Below are 14,428 nucleotides of genomic sequence, written 5' to 3'. Positions count from 1 at the left end.
CGGCGCTTCGGCTCGGAGAACCTCCATTCCGATCTTGGCTTCGGAGGTGGGTCGATCCTCGGATTCGGGGGGACCCGCCTTCAAGGCCATGAGGAGTGCACTGGCCAGATCCTCAGTCACATCTCCCGGATCGGTCATTCCATCCCCCTTCACGCCGGTGAGAGCCTCTGATGTCCCTCTATTGGTTGACGGCGGAGCGCCAAGAACTGGGGATACCCCCCATGAGCAGTCCCCAACTTTCTGAGGGCCCCTCAGAGTCTGTCCCTGAGGAGCCCCCAAGGAAGTAATTGTGCAAGAGGAAGCACATGGACTCCCAGGATGAGTCCCTCACCTCTGATACCTCGAGGAGTCAGAGGGGTCTCCCAAGTCATCCTCCGATGACGTCTCTTTCTCCAACATCCTGAAGATTTTGAGGCAGAGAGGCGGCTGGTCGTCCAAAACCCCCTCTGAGGAGGAGTCTGTATTCCTCAAGGCCTTTGGGGCTCAATCCTCTGCCTCCTGGGTGTCTCCACCCTTCGATGAGCTCCTGGATTTGATCTGTCGAGGGGCGTGGGAGACTCCTGACTCAGTGGAACTGGTACCGAGACGTCCTAATAAATTTCTGTCAGCTCCCCCTGGGAAAGAGTTCCTGTCCAAAGGGGTTTCTGTGGATGCCATGGTGGTGGTGACGGCCACTCAGCAGGAAGTAGCTGAGTCTTCTTCCTCCATCCATCCTCCTAACAAGGAGTCCAGGAGTATGAATTGGTACGGGAAGCGTACCCTCTCTTCAGCGACCGTCACGCTTCGGTCTCTGAACTATCTATGTCACTTTACTCGGCTCCAGAGAGATCTCCTTAAAGAGTTGGGAGATACTCTAATGGGTAACATACCTGAGGCATTAACACAGACCGTTAACGCCCAGTTGTCTACTCTTGGATCGATTGTCAACTCGTCCATGAGGCTCATATCTTATGCAGCCGAAGGGGCGAGCAGGGCAGCTAGCTCAGGTTTAGCCCTTAGGAGGCAAGCCTGGATGCGCCTGTGTCATTTCGCGGAGGCCTTCAAGTCTTCCTTCACTGATGCCCCTTTTGATGGGTCCTCACTTTTTGGGACCAAAGTGAAAGACACCCTCACCAGATGCGAGCAAAAGGGAAAGACCCTGTCTGCAGTAGGGGTCCGTTTTTCCCTCCCATCCAGCCTTACCCCAAGGCTCAGAGGGGAGGAAAAATGTGGTTCAAAAAGTGACAGAAGTCTTTCCCTGCCGGTCAAGGCGAGTCTCCCTCCAGAGGCAGAGGGAGGGGGTGGCTGTTCTGGGAGACGCCGCCCTAGGGGCAGAGGAGGCCCTTGCAATTCGGGAGACCGTGATTCCTTTCACAGGCCTTCCTATCATCATCCCTGATGTATTGCCCAACTGTGCTATTCCAGAGCCAGTCGGGGGCCACATTTCGTTGTACCCGGAAGCCTGGGCAAGTATCACTCAGGATCGATGGGTGCTTCGTATAGTTACCAGAGGTTATTCCATCCCATTATTGTCAAACCTTCCTCCACCCAAGAGAATCCCAGATGTTCCACCCAGTCAAAGGGATCACACAACACTAGAAATTTCAAAGTTGCTGGAAAAAGGAGTCCTCCAACCTGTCCCCTCAGACCAGATTGGATTAGGGACTTACTCAAGACTCTTTTTGGTGCTGAAAAAAACAGGGGACATGAGACCCATCTTGGATCTCAGCCGACTGAACCGCTACGTTCTGAAGTCCAAGTTCCGAATGGTCACCCTTCAGTCTATTTTTCCGTTACTGGGAAAAGAAGTATGGATGTGCTCCATCGATCTCAAGGATGCTTACTACCATATCAAAATGGACAGGGCATCCAGGACTCGCTCACACTTCTGGCTGGGAGCCAGTTATTTCCAGTTTCGTGCCCTGCCCTTTTGCCTCACCACAGCCCCCAGGGTGTTCAACAAGTGTTTGGCAGTGGTGACAGCTCACCTGAGACGTCAAGGATTCCAAGTGTTTCCATACCTGGACGACTGGCTCCTCACCGCCCCCACCAGGCATCTTCTCATTCAGGCCAGGGAAAAGACCATTGCCCTTTGTCATCAACTAGTGATTACCTTGAACTGGGGAAAGTCTGCTTTGCTGCCCTCACAGCGTGTCACATTTATAGGCGCAGAGCTAGACACCGTTCACATGCGGGCGTTCCTGCCGCAAGAAAGGATAGAGGTGTTGCAGGGTCAGGTTCGCGCGTTGCTGCCCCTCAAGAAGGTTCAGGCCAGATGGGTCCTACAGCTCCTGGGATCCATGGCAGCCACCATCATGTTAGTGCCCCTGGTCAGGCTACACATGAGGCTTCTGCAGTGGCTTCTCTCGGCCCAATGGCCCTTTCACAAACTTCCCCTGTCCCATCTGATCCTACTCACCGATTGGTGCAAACAGGACCTCTGCTGATGGATGAGTCCCACCAACTTGAACACAGGGAATCCATTTATTCCTATGACTCCGGTTGCCACGGTGACAACGGATGCCTCCCAGATAGGGTGGGGGGGGGCATTATCTGGTCAGGACGGTCCAAGGCACCTGGCAGGATCACGAGGTACATTTGCACATCAATGTTCTAGAGATGAGAGCGAGCACTGCAGAGCTCTCTTCCCCTAGGAACGATTGCAATTCACTCAGACATGTCTGTTGTGTGGTACCTGAACAAGCAAGGGGGAACCAGGTCTTACCCCCTTTGCAGAGAGGCCATGCAAGTGTGGCAGTGGGCAGTGTCTTCCCAACGGTTCCTAGTGGCAACGCACATTCCGGGGAAGGCCAATGTGATAGCAGACAGGCTAAGCAGAGCTATTCTAATGCCTTACGAGGGGTCCCTGAACCGCCGAGTTGCGGAGCAGATTTTCAACAGGTGGGGGTCAGCCTTGCTGCGACCTTTTCGCCAATCCCCACAATACCAAGTGCAGCAACTACTTCACTCTGATCACCCCACAGGGGGAGTCACCCAGGGACGCTCTAGTCTACGATTGGCCTCCCAGTCTGCTCTATGCTTTCCCTCCATTTCCTCTGCTGCCAAGAGTGATCCAGAAAGCCATTTCCTTGGGAACCAAGATGATTCTTATTGCCCCACACTGGCCTCGCCAAGTCTGGTTCTCCTTTCTTCATCAGTATGCAGTGGACAGTCCTTGGACTCTGGATCCAGCACCAGACCTACTGACACACGTCGGGACAGTCCCATCCCTCCCTGAGGACCCTCAGGTTGACAGCCTGGCCACTCCACTTCCATCTTTAGTCAGACTTCATCGTTTTTCACCTGAGGTAGTACACATTTTATCTTCTCATAAATCTTCTACCAGGAAGATTTACTCCAGCAAGTGGAAAAGATTTTCAATTTGGGCTCAGGCCAAGGGACTGGATCCTTTCACAGCCTCCATTCCGGCTGTCTTAGATTTTTTATCCACTGTCTTTCAGCAGGGTTCTGCTCCTGCCACCATTAAGGTTCAGCTGGCCGCTATCTCCAATTTTCATGCCTCTTACGAACCTTCTCTCATGGCGCATAAGCTATGTAAGGCCTTTTTGAGGGGCACCTTGTTGCTTCGGCCTCTGGTGTTGGAACCCATCATGCCATGGGATTTAAATTTTGTGTTACAGGCCCTGACATCATCTCTTTTCGAACCAGCTGCCACCTGTGATTTAAAATTTCTGTCTTGGAAGACTGCATTCTTAATAGCTATCACATCAGCCAGACGGGTGTCGGAGATTCAAGCGTTGTCCATCAAATCCCCCGTATTTAATATTTCATAAGGACAGGGTTTCCTTGAGACCTAATCCGTCCTTCCTTCCGAAGGTAACCTCTAATGTTAACCTCAATCAGTCCATTGAGCTGCCAGTTTTCTTTCCTCAATTTTCCAACAAGGCAGAGTTTAAGTTTCATCAGTTGGACGTACACAGGCAGCTTCCCTTTTACTTAACACAGGACTAAACCATTTCGTAAGTCTGATCAGCTCTTTGTGTCATCCTCAGAAAATAGAACAGGTTTCCCTGTTTCTAAGATTACAATTTCCAGGTGGATTTCTGACTGCATATCCAACGCTTACTCGTCTGCAGGCAGAGTCTCACCGTTCCCTGTCAAGGTTCACTCCACCAGGGCTGTTTCTGCTTCAGTAGCTTATCACTCCAGACTATCCTTGGATGAAATTTGTGCTGTGGCCACGTGGGCTTCTCCCCACACCTTCATTACTCATTACAAATTAGACGTGGCTTCTAGGGGCCGGGCTTCCTTTGGTTCCACTGTTCTCAGGAGCATCTTCCATTGAGCCTCCTAGGATAGAGGTGGTAGGGACGCTGTCCCGTGAATAAGAATCTAGGCGAGATTACCACATAACATCTACAAGTTATGTACTCAACATAACACTTGATGTATGTGGTCCATCTCGCCTCACATTCTTACGTTCCCTTCCACCTTGCCCTCTCCTGGAGGATTTGGAGGCGACATTTGTTTCAGGACCTTTCGGTATTGGTTATTTTTCTTTGCTGCCCTGGTTAGTGTCCTACTCTTTTGACTCTGGTTGTGCATGAGGTGTGACTATGAGCTGCTGCAAACTAGATCTGGGGTTGTGGAGCAGTGCAACATGGGATACCAGGTTAGCCCAGCCAATTAGAGACTTCGTGCTAGAAAAATATAAGTTGGCCGAGTCAGAGCCGATGTTCGGCTCCGAACCCGTGAGTAAGAATGTGAGGCAAGATGGACCACATACATCAAGCGTTATGGTGAGTACATAACTTGTAGTTTTGTAAGAGAACATAAAAAAAAAAAAAAAAAAAAAGAACACTAGCTATAGACTCAAGAAAATGCCATGAATCCTTCAGTATATGTTTATCAACCCCAAAGGATTTCATCTTGTGATTGACAAATTTATCAAAGGGCTCGATCTTGACCCCCCCCGATGACACAACTGGCCTCAGTGGCAGACTAATAATGGATTTATGTATCTTGGGTATCCCGAATGTAGCAGGGATCCTAGGATTCCTTACCAAAAAAATTCTGTCAACTTCAGAGGTAGATAATATGAAAGAAAAATGTCCTCCAAGTCTAAATCAGTAGCACGGTAGGTCATGTAAATCTTATTACAAGAAATTTCAACAAAAAACTCCCTGTTGTTCAAATAATCCGTCATCACTGAGGAGTATAGGAAATTATCCATGATCACCACTTCTCCCCCCTTTATCAGGTTTCATAACTCTTATACATTTGTCATTAGCCAGCATATACAGAAGATTCTTCTCATCCATATACTAAAAATATTTTGGTTTGAAACCCCTACACCAATCACGAATAGCACTTTCACAGAGACATTCAAAAAGTGTGATCGGGGGGGATAAGGGGGGATTAAATGCACCATGCCTACTCAACTCATTCCCAAAAACACCAGTCATATTATTGGAATGCATACATTTTAAATTCAATTTCCTCGTATATATTCTTAATTCCGTTAAATAATCTACAACATTAGGTTTACGTGTCGGTATAAACTTAAACCCTTTCTGGAAAAGAGTCCCATTAGCCGGTGTAATATCCAACTTAGAAAAATTGCAAATCAAATAACCCCCTAAGTTAATCACAGTACCTCTTGAGGAAATGTCCATTTCATCCACCGAAACTTCCATCACTACCGCTTCTCAATGTTCATCGTGTTTCACTGTTGCAGTCATGACTGTAGGGTTCTCCCCTGCTGGCAGGCAGTCCTCGGTCGGCCAGAATCCCAAAGTCTGGGTCCGGCGTTGGCTGTTCAGCCATGCTCCCTGACGTCAGAGCACCAGGAGTACAAAGCTGACAGCCGACGCCATGTTCTCCAGTCTTTCTTGCCGTGCGGTGATAGCAGTTCGCAAGTGCCAGTCGGCTGACTCCTGACAATTTTTTCTGAACAAACTTCAGTCCGAAGACTTTCTTCTCCTACTCAAAGCTAAGTACCCCGTTGGGGAAACTTTTTTCTTGCTCCAGTCCGATGTCAGAAAAAGTTAATAATTGTATTTCATGTGGGAAGCAAATACCTCATAAAGATTTTCATTCTTACTGTATTCCTTGCTTAGGCCTTGATCACGACGTAGCTAGTTGTCGGTTTTGTGCTAGATTCAATCAACGTACAATTAAAAGAAGGTACGATTTTGATTTTCATTACTTCGGTAGGCGTTTTAATTACAAAATGTCGTCGGATACGGTTCCGGCCACCGGAGTTCACAAACGACGCAAGGACAAAGACAGGCCTCCGAGGTCCAAATCAGACGATATCGTACAAGCAGAGCCAGCTTCAGGTTCGGCCATCATCAGTGAGGCGCTTTTGCAGCCCCTGTCGGCCATTTCGGAACCGATGGCCGAAACGGACTCTCATGAGGAGCCAACTAGGCCTTTGAATATTTCTGTTGCAGGACCTTCGGACAGTGCTCCTTCGGATGGGTCCGGAGCCACTGTGCAGGTACTGGCTTCCGAAGGGGTTTTCAGGCCCACTCAGCTACTAATAAAGGCAAAGCCAAAGACAAAGGCAAAGACTCCATCCAAATCAAAGACTGCAACCCAGGCCTCTTCTGATCTGGCTCCCAAGTCACAGAAACAGTTACTTAAGATGGCGGAGGACTTACTATGATTAGGGGTTCACATCCCCCTCCAGATAAAAGGCCAAGGCAGGAAGTTTATTACGACTCTTCTGATCAGGCTTCTGTTTCTTCAGTTTCTTCTTCTGACCAGGAATATTCTTTCCCTCCTTATGAGGATTCTGATGCTGAGGAATCCATTCCTTCAGCTTCTCCCCCTGAGGATTTCTCTTTTGGGGAAACTTTGCATGAAATGAGGGATCATTTCCACTGGGAAGGACAGGAGTATTCGGAATCTAAGAAAAGACTAAGGGATTTTCTTCTTCCCCAACATTAGACCCCTGGCTATTCCTCCTATTTTGGATATTGTGGATGATGCTTTTTCAGAGGCTAACTTAACCCCTGACTCTTTTCCTCCAGCTCCTGTTAAGCCTGACAGATATTACAGGGTTCCTGATTCCCACCAGTTTTTGTACAAGAACCCTACTGCTGACCCTGAAACCATTTCTCAGGGTCCTAAGGGCGTTAAGGCCGCTTCTGCTAAAAACCCCATTCCCACTGAGAAGGATTCCAGATCTTTAGAATGATTGGGCAAAAAAGTGTACACTTCTGCTACTTTATCCATTAGGGCTTTAAACTGTCAGTTTCATATGCTGAAATACCAGCAATTTCTCCTGTCTGTTTTAAAACAGAAGCTAACTTCCTTTTCCGCCTGTGCAGATAAGGAATTACATGACTTAATGCATGCCACTGAACAAGTTGGGAAGCATGGTTTACACTGTGGATTTGATGCCTTGGAGGCTTCTTGTAGGGCTGCTGCCTCTGGCACAGTAATTAGAAGGCATGCATGGTTAAAGGAACAAAATTTGCCAGATCAAGTAAAAGCTAAATTATTGGATGCTACTGTTCAGCATAATGTTTTGTTTGGATCTAAAGCTGAAGAGGTGATTAAAAAGATGGGGGACAAGGCAAAATCCATGCAAACAGTTAAAGATTTCTTACAAGTGCAGCCACCCATTTTTAGTAGGAATTGGCCTACAAAAAATTGGTCCTTTCCCAATTCAGACAGGCCTCAGAGGGGTAGATACAGACGCTCCCGAGGAAGGCCTCAAACACAAGCCTCTTATAGACCAAGACAGTGGACTGCTTCCACCCCTAGGGGAGGAAGAAGACAGGTCGCAAGCTCATAGGAAACAGACTCAATGACTCCCTCTGTTGGGCTGCAGGAACTTCTTGCCTGGAAGCCCCTCTCGGAGGAAAACTTTCTCTTTTTCACCTAAATTGGACTCGTACAACCCAAGACAAGTGGGTTCTGGATGTGGTTTCAAGAGGTTACAAATTCCATTTTCATACTCTACCAAGGCCAAGCGGATGGCCAGATCTTCCAAAATATCAATGGACAGAGGCCTTAAACCAGGTGAAAGCACTCTTGGCTATGAAAGCCATAGAACCAGTTCCACTTTCAGAGATGGGACAAGGTTTTTACTCAAGGCTCTTTCTAGTCCCCAGGAAGCAGAATTCATGGAGACCCATTCTGGATCTGTCAGTCTTGAACACTTTTCTAGAGATACCAAAATTCAAGATGCTTACTCTACAGCAGCTACTTCCAATGCTGACCAAAAATGCATGGATGGTAACTTTGGATTTAAAGGAGGCATACTTACACATTCCCATCAGGCAGGAACGCAGAAAATACCTCAGGTTCAAGGCCGGATCGAGACACTTTCAATTCTCTGCGCTGCCCTTTGGATTGTCTACTGCGCCCAGAGTCTTCACCAAATGCCTGGCTCCAGTAGTAGCTTATTGCAGACTCAAGGGAATTCAAATTTACCCTTATCTGGACGACTGTTTTATTCAGGCAGACAGCAAGGATGTCTTACTCCAGCATCTACAGTTTGTTCAGAATCTTCTCAAGTTCCTGGGATTCACTGTAAACATAAAAAAGTCAAATTTGACACCCTCACAACAGATAATTTTTCTGGGCGCTTCTCTAAACACAACAACCCAGATGGCATTTCTGACATACGAAAGACAGTTACAGCTGGCTTCAACTTTCAAAACCCTGGCAACTTTAACTCCGCTATCTGCAAGGAGATTCCTGCAGGCTTTGGGTTACATGGCCTCCTGCATCCTTCTCGTACCATATGCAAGACTACATATGAGGAAAATACAGTGGTACCTAAAAAGTGTATGGTCTCAGCATTGCCACAGTTTAGACATTCTGATCTCCGTCCTGCCTTGTCTTCAAAAGGAATTCCTTTGGTGGTCCAAGGCATGTGCTCTAAACGAAGGAAAGCCCTTCTGTCTGCCTCCTGCCACTCAAATACTAACCACGGACGCCTCAGATTATGCATGGTGAGCCCATTTTCAGGGCAACTGTCTGCAGGGCCTTTGGACAAAGGATCAGAAGCACCTGCATATCAATTTAAAGGAAATGTTAGCCGTTCAGAAAGCTCTATTGGCCTTCAGGAATCTTCTACAACCAGGACAATTACTGATACGGACAGACAACACCACAGTTATGTGGTACATAAACAAGGGGGCTCTCATTCCTACCCCCTTTGCAGACTAGCCATGGATCTGTGGAACACAGCTCTAGCTTGCAATCTGGACCTTCAAGCTCAGTTTCTACCAGGGAAGCAAAACTTCCTGGCAGACAGTCTGAGCAGAAACCTTTCGGACCCACACGAATGGATGCTGGACACCGAAATATTCAAGGTGATAACAGCAGTCTGGGGATGTCCTCACATAGACCTCTTTGCATCCCACCTCAATCATCAACTACAGATTTTTTGCACCAGGACTTTCCACGAACAAGCTTGGAAAGTGGATGCACTATCATTCAGTTGGAGAAACCTCTCGGGATATGCCTTTCCGCCTCTTCCTCTTCTTCCACGGGTATTATTAAAGATCAAACAGGACAAGCCCAACATATGATCATCTTGCTGGCCCCAAATTGGCCTCGACAGTTTTGGTACCCAGCACTGAAAAACCTTTGTCTGGAGCCCCCTTGGGTTTTACCACAGACTCCGAACCTTCTGTCCCAACACCAGGGTCAGGTTCTACACTCCCATGTCAGAACTCTCAATCTGGCGGCCTGGTTAATCCAGGGTCTTTGATTCATTCTCTCCTACCCAAGCAGGTTATGGATGTAATTTTAGAAGCCAGACGTCCTAGCACTAGAAAATCTTATGCAGGAAAATGGAAAAGATTTTGTTCCAGGATGCAGGCTCAGGATTCTGATCCTCTTCTTCCTAACATTCCTTTGATTTTACTTTACCTGACAGACCTCTTTCAGAAGGGTCTCTCTTTCTCTTCCATTAAGATACATGCCTCTGCTATTTCTGCTCATTATAATACAGACCCTCCAATCTTTTCCCACCAGCTCATGAGACAGTTTCTCAGAGGAGCTAAGAACTTAAGGCCCCCTAGATCTCCTCCCATTCCTGCTTGGGATCTCAACTATGTTTTGGAAAAGCTCACCTTACCTCCTTTTGAGCCTGCTGCCACATCTGACATCAAGTTTTTATCTTGGAAGACGGCCATCCTCTTAGCTCTGACCGCTGCCAGGAGAGTTTCAGAGTTGCAAGCTCTTATGGCTGTGGAACCTTATATTATTTTTCATCAAGACAGGGTGTCTTTAAGGACTTAATCCTACTTTCATGCCTAAGGTGGTTTCCAAAGTGGCTTTAAATCAACCTATTCACTTGCCAACCTTTTTCCCCACTCCTCAAAATAAAGGGGAAAGGATCTTACATTCCTTGGATGTACACAGACAACTACGTTTTTACCTGGACAGAACCAAGGACATCAGGAAATCAGAGCAATTGTTTGTTTCTTATGCTTCAAGTTCCCAAGGCAAAGCCATTTCAAAACAGACCATTTCTAAATGGATTGCTCATGGAATCAGATTTTGCTATTCACACCAGGGAAAGCAAATCCCACACCAGGGAAAGCAAATCCCAGGGAGTATAAGGACTCACTCCACCAGAGCTGCTGCCACTTCAGCTGCCTTTCTCAGGGGAGTTCCTAACAAAGACATTTTGGAAGCTGCAACTTGGGAGTTCAGTGCATACTTTTTCAAAGCACTACAATCTACCTCTCTACTCTAAGTCTAGGGCAGGCTTTGCTTCTGCAGTCTTGCAGGGCCTTTTAGCCGCCCCCTCTACTTTATGACCACCTCCCTTTCATTCTGCTTTGGGATTCTACCCTACAGTCATGACTGCAACAGTGAAACACGATGAACATAGTACAGCTGTGTACACTTACCATAAATGTAGATGTTCGAGTGTCTTCACTGTTGCAGTCTGGGTTTCCCTCCCTCCTGTCCCCTCTTATTTTTCCTTTTGTGTGGTTCCTTTCTTCACCATTCTTCTGAGGTGTATTTGCAAAGGGTATGGGACCTTACTCATTTTGGGACTCCTGACATTTGGGGCAAGAAAAAATGGAGAACATGGCGTCGGCTGTCAGCTTTGTACTCCTGGCACTCTGACGTCAGGGAGCATGGCTGAACAGCCGACGCCGGACCCAGACTTTGGGATTCTGGCCGACCGAGGACTGCCTGCCGGCAGGGGAGAACCCTACAGTCATGACTGCAACAGTGAAGACACTCGAACATCTACATTTATGGTAAGTGTACACAACTGTACTTTCTGTTTGGTCCCCTGGGATTTCTGCCTGGAATAGGACCGGGACGTGTAGTTCTTGCAATTGTAGTTATAATCCTCCACTTCCAGGGAGTTGCCCCTCCTAGTCCATTGCCTGTCGTGCTTCTTCTCCAACCTGTTTTAGACTTCTTTGGGACCCTCTCTTCCGAAAAATGGCCCTGCTGTCCATTATTATTGTCTGTCTGATGTTCATCCACATCACACTGAAGTAGATCCATACCCAGATTACTAAAACCTCAAGGTTTTGGGTAAACAACCTTCTCCTGTCATCTCGTAAAATCTTCCTCTTCTTTTTAAAGGTCAGCTCCTCTGTTTTTTTCACCTTCTGAAAAATGTCCACCAACTGAGCAGATCAGAAACAGCAAGTCTGTCTTCATCTCCATATCCAATTTGGTAATCTCATTCTCCAATTTTTTTCATTTGTCTTATGTTATCCCTCATGATAATACCCATCAGTTCTAATCCACATCGATCAAAAAATTCCCAACAATTCATGATGTAAAATAGTACCTGCCGCAACACCATTGGGATATTTGTACATCCTTAGCCCACTAGGCACACACTTGTAATACAAAAATTTTAAGAAAGAATTGTCCATTTGGAGAGTTTTAAATTTGCACAGGCATTTATCAAACCTTATTTTCACTTGGAGAGTGAGGCCATAATCATTAACGGCTCCTCTCCCCTCAAAAACAGAGGTAACAGCAGCCACTCCCTCTTTAAAATCATATTTAAATGAAATGGGATTTAGGCCCACGTTCCTGTAGTAATCTGGGCATGAAGCCTGTGGGGCATGTAGACAGTGTAGATTTATCCTGGAGGGGTCTCATTTGTAAGTGCCAGGTTATCCAAATTTGATTTCCATTAATGGGAGGATATGATTGTAACACAAAGGGGGTGATTTATATTGCCCTGTGTGCCTCCTGTCCAGCATCTTATGTTGATAAGACTATCGGTCCTATTAGAACTAGAGTTTACTAGCATAATTATGCTATTAAAAGGGATAATTTAAAGAATGCATTGTATAAACACTGTTGCGTGCAGGGATTTTAAGAACTTTTCTTTTGGTATTTTGGGAAAAAAAATCGCTGTGCCTGAAAGGGGTTGTGATTGGGAGCTTCAAGTGGAACATAGGGAGTATGTGTTGCAGGTTGTACTCGATGCAAGTGTTTTTCCGGGATTAAATGAGGTGATTTCTATTAAACCAATTTTAATGATTAAATCGTCATTTCTTTAATGCTTTTTATATCAAAAATATTAATATTTTTTTATATTTACCTTTTAGGTATTTTTATGTAGTTTTTATGAATGGTTAAAGATGTGTAGTAAGTTAGTATTGCTTTAAGAATAAGATTGTCTGTGTTTGGCACATTTTTTAATACGTTATTTATGTAGTGGTTAACTGTTGAGTGTGTGTTTCTGAAGAAGTTCATTTTGAACGAAAGTGCTTAAACACACATTGAAGTTCTTGTTTGTGGCACCCAAGACTGCGTTTTATTATTTTTCGTAGTAACAGTACGCTGCCATTAGCCTTTTGGTTATTTAATTTTGAGGTATTATATGGCTTGCTGTATGAGCACTGTAATTTTATTTTTGTTTCTTCTCATCGATAACTTAAAACCTTTGTCTTGGTTTTTAAGCATTTAGATAGGTTTATTTATTGATAACCAAACATATAGCTTTAGGATAGCTAAATCTGGGGAAGATTTGGTTAAAGTGAGCTGATAAGTTTCCATTCTCAGATGGTTACTTTTTGATATCTTTGTACCTGCTATATCAGAAGTGAAGTGATGGGAGGGACTGATTGAAGACGTGATGTGCTTGCCTGTCCTAGGGGATGGGAGGGTTCATGTGCATTTGGGGGCTCTCTGGGCTGTGGAGACTAGAAAGACCATTGCTCGTGATGTGAGGGTAGGGGCAGGACCCGATTGGAGGGAATGCCCCTTGCAGAAGTGAGAGGATGTCCTCCATGCTTATCCCATTACATGCCTCTCCCAGCACCTAGCAGGTTACATGTCAGTTAAGACCAGGAAGAAAATAGGGGAAAAATGAGAACCACCCTCTTGATTGCCGTCTTGATGATGGCTTCTCCTGGTTGACTCTCATTGTGGTGTTGGTAAACACAGAGGAGAGTTGATGGTCAGCAGACAGTGGGAGCAAACGGTCACAAAAAAATCCAAACTGTGTAATTAGACTAATTGCTTATTTAAAATGCTAAACGCCAATATGTAGCATGACTGAGTACACATTTTGGGTATGTACTGCTATTGACTGTATTGTATGGAAAGTGGCATTAGCTACTTCGTCTGTAGTTACGAGTATGATATGAGTGCTGGCCAGATGTCTAACCACTGACATTTATATTTTTAAATAATATCTTGTATGTTAATGTTAGGAATGCTGATGATTACTTCTGTCTAAAGAACTTCATCTCTTTATTTAAGAAAAAGAATGTTTTAGGATGTAATAATGCAGATTAGTGCATAATGGTTATGAGATACTGAGTTAATATTTCTAGTGTAGTCTTGATGAAGAATGATGCAACCTGGATTGTTTGTATAGTGTTTTTTTTGTCTTTTTGGATATTCCAGTAACCTGAATGTTTTACTGTCCCTTCTTATTGTAGCGCACTCTATCATTGCTGTTGAATGGGATTCTGAGACAAAGAAGCAATATTATGAAGAACTGGAACCAGAGGTTGGTAACTTTTGGTGTCTAGGTACAGCAGCCAAGGCTTTACAATAATAAAAGTTAAAAAGAGCCATCAGTTTACAGACATTTCATTTCTGAATTATTCTGAAGCCTGTTTTCACTCGCTCATTTCTGATTTCTTGTTTCTTCCATATTCATTTCTAGATAGTAGGTGTGAGTAATTTCCTGTAAAATATTTGCGTGTTCATAACATTTGTTGGCCAAGGAAGTCCCATGAAACAGAGCCCTTTGGCTTTGGGAGAAATGTTCCAAAAGTAATAGTTTAATATGTATGCAGTTATTAGGAATCACCAACACTATTGTAGGATTCAGCAAGTGGTACAGCATTTATATACAGTTAAAGAAAAAGTTCTGTGGTTGCAAATGTAATATTTACATATGTTATCCAGTTAACAATGTGTACATCTAATCATCAGATAAAAATCTACTTGGGTACACTTACTTTAGGGGGACAGATTCTGCTTGTATCTTCAAGTTAGTTTTTTAAGGACT

General features: G+C 45.2%; 1 protein-coding gene across 1 annotated transcript in view; it reads left to right on the top strand.

The window, feature by feature from the left end:
• The window catches only part of LOC122807698 (ubiquitin carboxyl-terminal hydrolase 4-like), a 1,844,759-nt gene that overhangs the window by 1,358,591 nt on the left and 471,740 nt on the right, over positions 1–14,428 (top strand). Inside the window, exon 12 of the mRNA XM_044078661.1 lies at positions 13,851–13,921. Coding sequence (XP_043934596.1) covers positions 13,851–13,921 — 71 coding nt within the window. The remainder of the gene's footprint in view (positions 1–13,850; positions 13,922–14,428) is intronic.

The sequence above is a fragment of the Protopterus annectens genome, chromosome 7.part1, assembly GCF_019279795.1.
Source record: "Protopterus annectens isolate FY-2018-M chromosome 7.part1, PAN1.0, whole genome shotgun sequence".
Taxonomy (NCBI): domain Eukaryota; kingdom Metazoa; phylum Chordata; order Ceratodontiformes; family Protopteridae; genus Protopterus; species Protopterus annectens.
The sequence above is the reverse complement of the archived record's forward strand: the minus strand, read 5'-3'. Positions and strand labels throughout refer to the sequence as shown.